General features: G+C 42.4%; 1 protein-coding gene across 2 annotated transcripts in view; it reads right to left on the bottom strand.

The window, feature by feature from the left end:
• Window positions 1-3,716: 3,716 nt before the first annotated feature.
• Window positions 3,717-7,236, bottom strand: part of ZSCAN29 (zinc finger and SCAN domain containing 29) — a 10,004-nt gene continuing 6,484 nt past the window's right edge. For both annotated transcript variants that reach the window (XM_011989208.1, XM_011989207.1), the window contains 2 exons: window positions 6,623-7,087; window positions 3,717-4,645 (listed from right to left, as the gene is read on the bottom strand). In XM_011989208.1, the coding sequence (XP_011844598.1) occupies window positions 3,777-4,645; window positions 6,623-7,087 (1,334 nt within the window). In that variant the 3' untranslated portion in view covers window positions 3,717-3,776. The remainder of the gene's footprint in view (window positions 4,646-6,622; window positions 7,088-7,236) is intronic.

Below are 7,236 nucleotides of genomic sequence, written 5' to 3'. Positions count from 1 at the left end.
GGCTCACTGCAGACTCTGTCCCCCGGGTTCAAGTGATTCTCCTGCCTCAGCCTCCTGAGTAGCAGGGATTACATGTGCCCGCCACCGCACCCAGCTAATTTTTGTATTTTTTTAGTAGAGATGGGGTTTCACCATTTTGGCCAGGCTGGTCTCAAACTCCTGACCTCATGATCCACCTGCCTCAGCCTCCCAAAGTGCTGGGATTACAGGCATAAGCCACCGCACCCAGCTGGTTCTGGGTCTTTTAAAGTAAGACTCAGCTGAGTTGGTTACTGTGGCTCGTGCCTGTAATCCCAACACTTTGGGGGGCTGAGGCAGGAGGATCACTTGAAGCCAGGAGTTCAAGACCAGCCTGGACAACATAGAGAGACCCCTCATCAATACAAAACTTTAAAAAATGAGCTGAGTGTGGTGGCTCATGCCAGTAGTCCCATCTATTGGGGAGGCTGGGGCTCGCTTGAGCCCAGGAATTTGAAGCTGCAGTGACCTATGATGGTACCACTGACTCCAGCCTGGGCAAGAGTGAGATCCTGTCTCTAAAAAATAAAATAAATAAAAATTTAAAAAATAAGTCTCTGCATGCCCAGTTATCTTGGGTCCTAATTTATTGTGGATATGGCTAGAGATACAAAGGAAGGATTTGCATTCTAATTCCCCTTTTACCACAATCTGACTTACTCCTCTTTCTAGAATATAAAGATTCAGATAAGCATACTTCTAGTAAACCCACACAGGGAGCTAAAAAAAAGAAAGACTGATCTTTTCCTACCATCCACAACTTGATTGTAATTTGTGTGTGTGTGTATATATATGTGTTTCACTTGAAGAAACACCAGGCACTTTATAGACATAATTTTTATTAATATGGTATCCCTGAGAGACAGATTAGGTGTAAACATTATTTTGCTTTATAGAAAGGGAAATGGAGGCAGGTTAACTTACACACAAGACATCTGGAACCAGAATATCTGTTGACACCCCAACCAATGCTTTTCCCACAAGACTATACATAGATACACTAAAGACTATATATATATATATATATATATATATATATATATATTTTTTTTTTTTTTGACATTACAGCACACTTCCTAAATCATCTCAGATCCTGAGGCACTGCTTCAGACTGGTTTCTTATAGCTTCCTGTCTGCTTAGGGAACATAACAGAAATACCATCTTCCCTTAATTCCTAATAAATATTAGATTTTTTTGTACTAAGATTCAACACTAGAATCCTAATTAATCTCTAATACAACAAGCTATGAATTACAGAATACTGTATCTTCCTGCTGCTCTCCCCGATCTTATTCCAGCCACAGAATTCTAATTGAATGTGAAACAGCTATTTATCCCAGGCCTTGGCCATCTGGCCATGTTTATCTTTCTTCTCACCTGCTCATCAAAATATCTTCATCAGTTACTACGATTTCTGACCTTCGTCTCCCATTGGAGCTAGTCCCCTTAAACTGCTTATTCTTCCAGTGTCAGTCAGCTGTTTCCTTATCAGTAGTTATAGCATAGTACCTGATTTACTACAGATGATGGGACTGCCCCCTCATGGTCTGCTGCTAACACCCATGTTTCAGCTAAGGTGATTCTCTCTGCCTGCTGCACAGCCCATATCATACTATTCCTCAAGTTCTCATGCTACTCCAAGCTTTATCTGGCCTTCCTTACAGTATATCCTTTGCCTTTTGTTCCATCTACACAAAACACCTTGCTCCCCCATTTTCCCATTCCTCAACCCACCCAGCACTCACTTTTGCAACTAGTTACGGAAGGTTCTTCCTATCCTAATTTAACCAGTAACCTTCCCTCCTTTAAACACTTCCTGCTTCATGAAGCCTTCCTGAATAAAGAGAAGAAAATACCTCCTGGATTTTTGTTAAAGCAAACTAATGCATTGGACCACAACATTTATGCATAGTGTTGCTACCTAGCTTTCTAGATTTCTCTAAAACTGCTGCAACTATGCATGTGCACTTGTTTGTCCATGTCAGTGTCATCTGCTTTAGATTGTAAGGACAAGGAGAGGACCTGCTGACCTTGTGCTATACAGGGCTCATCATACTATGAATATATGGGCAGTTAATTCAATACTATTGTATCATAAAGATGAGTAATTACATTTGCATTTAAAGAACTGCTTTTAATTGTATTCAGCTGAATGTGTATGTCTAGATTGGCAGCTCCACTGGCCAAAGATAATCCATCTTCCCTGCTATTAGGGTGAAGGGCCTGTTCGCACACAGTAGTCCATTTTCCCAATACGTGGGAATGTGGCAGTGGCTTCTACTTATTGCAGGGAAGTGCCTGTGGAGGGCATAACACTATACTAGGTGTGTGGAATATGGATGAGTTCCTGTTGGCAGCTTTAACTGCTTTACCTGTCACCACTTCCAGCTGCCTTGCTCTGTGGAACTTCTGGACCACAAGGGACAGATGAAATTCAGATGAGACTGGACAGAAAGAAAACCAAACTAAATCCTGTAAATGTATTATTCTGTTCCAACCCTTCTTCTAGGACTCGGAAGAAACTAAGAAATCCAGGGTTCACACTTCAGTATAAGGTTTTCATTGTTTCTGCATAAGAACACCTGTTCTTGACAAGACGATTCATAGGGCAGAATCAAAGATGGACATTAAACTCTCCTTCTTTAAGGTAAATGAAGAGGGTGCCTGACAAATATGTCATTTTGAGCACAGGTTTAAGTGAGCAGGAAGAGTCATTCATGTTAGCATTTCAATTATTGTATAAAGAAGAGCTGGGCCGGGCGCAGTGGCTCACGCCTGTAATCCCAGCACTTTGGGAGGCCTAGGCAGGCAGATCACAAGGTCAGTTCAAAACCAGCCTGGCCAACATGGTGAAACCCCATCTGTACTGAAAATACAAACATTAGCCAGGTGTGGTGGCAGGCGGCTGTAATCCCAGCTACTCGGGAGGCTGAGGCAGAAGAATTGTTTGAACCCAGAAGGTAGAGGTTGCAGTGAGCCGAGATTACGCCACTGCACTCCAGCCTGGGTGACAGAGCAGGACTCTATCTCGAAAACAAAAAAAGCCCTGTGCGGTGGCTCATGCCTGTAATCCCAGTACTTTGGGAGGCAGAGGCAGGCGGATCACCTGAGGTCGGGAGTTTGAGACCAGCCTTACCAACATGGAGAAACCCCGTCTCTACTAAAAATACAAAATGAGCTGGGCATGGTGGCGCATGCTTGTAATTCCAGCCACTTGGGAGGCTGAGGCGGGAGAATCACTTGAACCTGGGAGGCGGAGGTTGCAGTGAGCTGAGATTGTGCCATTGCAATCCAGCCTGGGCAACGAGCAAAACTCCGTCTCAAAAAAAAAAAAAAAAAAAGAGCTAGACCCACCTAATGAGCAAAGTCTCACAACTTCTTCTTGAAATGTAATGGGTTTTTCCTGTCAAAATGCAGTTGCATGACAGAATGAGTCAAGAAGGATGCTTATCAAATTCATAGGATCTGCTACCATGTCCTCTCTGCTTATATTAAGGGAACACCATAGGCACTGAGAGGGAAAAGATGTTATCCATCAGTTCAGATGCAGGCAAGGAGAGGGACTAAAATCTTCCTTTCATTCTTTAGACTGCCTTGGGGATTTGACTCTAGATCAGGAAAAACAAGGAACAGTGGCATAAATCCTAGAGAATTTCCTAAGCTAGCTGGACACAGAATAGGAGATGGATCTCACTACTGGAAGACTTTCTAAACAATACATTTATTGAGCCTCTTTCCTTTATATATCCTCAGGGGCTTACTTAGGTGCTGACTGTGACAGAAGCTTTTCCCGTGCATGGATTTCTCGGTGTTTATTAAGGGCAGAGCTTTTACTGAAGCACTTGCCACAGTCATGACACCCATAGGGTTTCTCTCCTGTATGGGTTCTATGATGTGCACGTAAGTCAGAACTCTTACTGAAACTCTTTCCACAGTCAGTGCACACATGGGGTCTCTCTCCTGTGTGTATCCTCCGATGTGCACTAAAATGAGAACTGTTATTGAAGCTTTTTCCACACTCTTCACATTGATAGGGCTTTTCTCCTGTGTGGGTTCTCTGGTGAATGATAAGGCTTGAGCTCTGATTGAAGCGTTTCCCACACTCACCACATTGATAAGGTTTCTCTCCTGTGTGGATTCTCCTATGGGTGATGAAATTTGAACTGTCACGGAAACTTTTTCCACAGTCAAGACATTTATAAGGTTTCTCTCCAGTGTGGATTCTCCGGTGTCTAATGAGTCGTGCACTCCGACTGAAGCTTTTCCCACAATCAGCGCATTTATATGGATTTTCCAGCTGGTGGGATTCCTGATGCATGAGAAGGGAATTCGGACCAAAGCCTTTGCTGTATTTGAGATGTTTATATGGTCTCTCTCCCAAGCAAGGTCTCTGTTGACTTAAGACGTCACTTAAGCTCTTCTCTGGGAGTGTCAGTTTTCCTCTTTTCTCCCCTGAGGTCTTTGCCCACTGTCTTCCTGATCTACAGTCACTCTCATTGCCTTTACCTTGATTAAGATACCGGGGAATTTTCCTTTCAGACCTTGCAAGTAATGTCCTATGCAATTGTACTTCCTCAGAAATATCCCGTTTTGAATTATCTTCATTCTCAAATCCAGCTTCAAAACCTGATGTAAAATAGAATTTTAGAAGTCATCTATTTTCTTAATCATATGTGCCACAGGAATGTAAAACTTGGGAAAAACAAGCATTACACCAGATGATTAAAGATAAAATTTAGGGAGCCCTAGATCCCAAATAACTACCATTATCTTATTAAAATCCCAATGTTTTACTTCTCTACTTGTTAACCTATCATGTGCTTCTCATCTACATAGGGTCTGATTAATTATATACTCTTAACTCCTCTTGATCACCTAGGATCTCTGGAAAATCCTCTCAGTACAGCACAGAAAATTCACCAGGTTTTAGATAAAATAATTTCCATGTTTCTACAGGAAAGACACTTTCTAATACGTATTTTTGCCACATCTCGGGTCTGTCATAGTATTCTTATTCATGTTCTTCACCAGTAACTAAAAGGTTTAGAAGGACATGCTCAGGAAAACATTTTTGGAAACTTTTATATCCAGAGGAGCTTCATGAGTCCCCTTCCCCTCACATTCCAATATACATTGGAAGTAAAAACAGGATATAAAAATATGTAGTGTCTTTCAAAGAACTAAAAGGTCTTAAGAACCAAATGCCTGGCTTATTTGGGCCTAGGCTATGCAAATTTGCATTTATTCAGATATTTCAGGTAAACTCTGAATCCCATATTCCCTATTCTAAATCTAGGAGTAAAAGCATGTTGAGTATCAACCCATGTTTGTACCTCCTGAGACAGTATTTCCACCCAGAAGCCTAGTCTTATATTTCATGAAATATTAACTAGATTAAATAAATCTTAAGATGCTTAAATATGTGAATATGTATTGTGAGCCTCCAAGAGGGGTATTTACCATCTTCCCAAACCTAGAAGTTATTTTTTAGTAGAATATATTAATACCCCATGGAATTGATATTCCAGGGAACACCATTAAAGAATGCTGATCTTAAAGGCTTATGAAAATGAAAACTATTATTTATTAAATGGCTACTATGTGCCAGGCACTGTGCATAGTACCTCATTTACATCAACCTTGTGAGGTACGTCTTCATATATAAGCAAACTTGGGGGTTAAGTAACTTTTTTTTTTTCCACTGTTATTGCCCAGGCTGGAGTGCAGTGGCGCAATCTCAGCTCACTGTAACCTCTGCCTCCCAGGTTCAAGCAATTCTCCTGCCTCAGCCTCCCGAGTAGCTGGGATTACAGGCACACACTACCACACCTAATTTTTTGTATTTTTAGTAGAGATGGGGTTTCGCCATGTTGGCCAGGCTGGCCTCCAACTCCTGACAGGTGATCTGCCAGCCTTGGCCTCCCAAAATGCTGGGATTACAGGCGTGAGCCACTGTGCCCAGACTTAAGTAACTTTCTCTAAGTCCCTTAGCTAATAAACAACAGAGCCCAGATTCACATACATACACATATATGACTCTGAAATCAGAATTCTTCTCACAAGGAGGGAAGCCCTTGTGAAGTATTTTTTTCTTATCTAGCAACTAAGATTCAAAGGGTCAGTTCTCTCAGGAACCTCAGATTCATAAAAGTGAAGAAGAGTTACCAGGTTTTCATAAACGTGAATAAAGCAGACATACAGCTGGTATATGAGCTGGAACTAGAAGAAAACATTACATAAAAGAGAATGAACTTTTAAAATCAACTTCATCCTACTATGGGGTACATGACATGCTACTTGAGAAATATGAGCTTTCAGAATCCCTGCTTGGTAAACTGGCTGGAAACCTAGCAGTTCATGAATAAATCACAGCAGATTTACAATGTGCAGCTATCTCAGATTGATGCTCTAGTGAGAGGAGGCAAGTCACATAAATAATTTATATCCCCTCAGTGAGCTGCTTTAATAGACAAGAAATATGGGTGATCACAAGAAGAATCCTGAAAGCTGGGTGTAGAGACCAGTTCTCCTCAATCTGATATTTTTCCTAAGTCCCATTGTCTTCCCTTTGTTATTTGTACCATAACAGTGAAAGAATCTTACCACGGGGGCTCTGGAATAACACTGGAGCACGGGTTATGACAGCCCCTGGGAGTATCTCGGTATCTTCTTCATCATCAGAATCTTCCTCTGTGGTCTCGTCTGCCTCCTCGGCTTGCGTCTGAGCTTTGGCCTCACTGGTCCCCTGGATGGGGCAAGAAGCTGTTTCTTCCTGGCCATCATTGGATGGGACAGCAACCCGGACACTCACCAAAGCATCCATCTCTTCAAAGAAGGGACAGGTCTCTGGTGCCTGGCCATTCTTAACTTTCCGATAGCTGGTTTGCAGGCTTTTAAACTTGGTCCGACACTGCTCCGGGGTCCTAAGAAAGCCATATTCCCGTAACCTCTTAGCCACTGCTCCATACAGCTGGCTGTTGCGGTGACAGTTCCGGAGGGTTTCATAAAACTGGGTCTCACTAAGAATTGCAAGGTAAGTCTTGGTCTCTTCATAGCCCCAGTGTACACCTGCCACCAGAAGAGAAATTTCAGCACCACTTAATCCAGAGGTTTACAGCCCGAATTCCTCAGTCCTATCATCTGCATCAAGAGAATTCACCTAAGCGGCCGGGCGCGATGGCTCACGCCTGTAATCCCAGCACTTTGGGAGGCCGAGG

The sequence above is a fragment of the Mandrillus leucophaeus genome, unplaced genomic scaffold (assembly GCF_000951045.1).
Source record: "Mandrillus leucophaeus isolate KB7577 unplaced genomic scaffold, Mleu.le_1.0 Scaffold35, whole genome shotgun sequence".
Taxonomy (NCBI): Eukaryota; Metazoa; Chordata; class Mammalia; order Primates; family Cercopithecidae; genus Mandrillus; species Mandrillus leucophaeus.
Note: the sequence above shows the minus strand (reverse complement) of the source record. Positions and strands in the feature narration are given on the sequence as shown.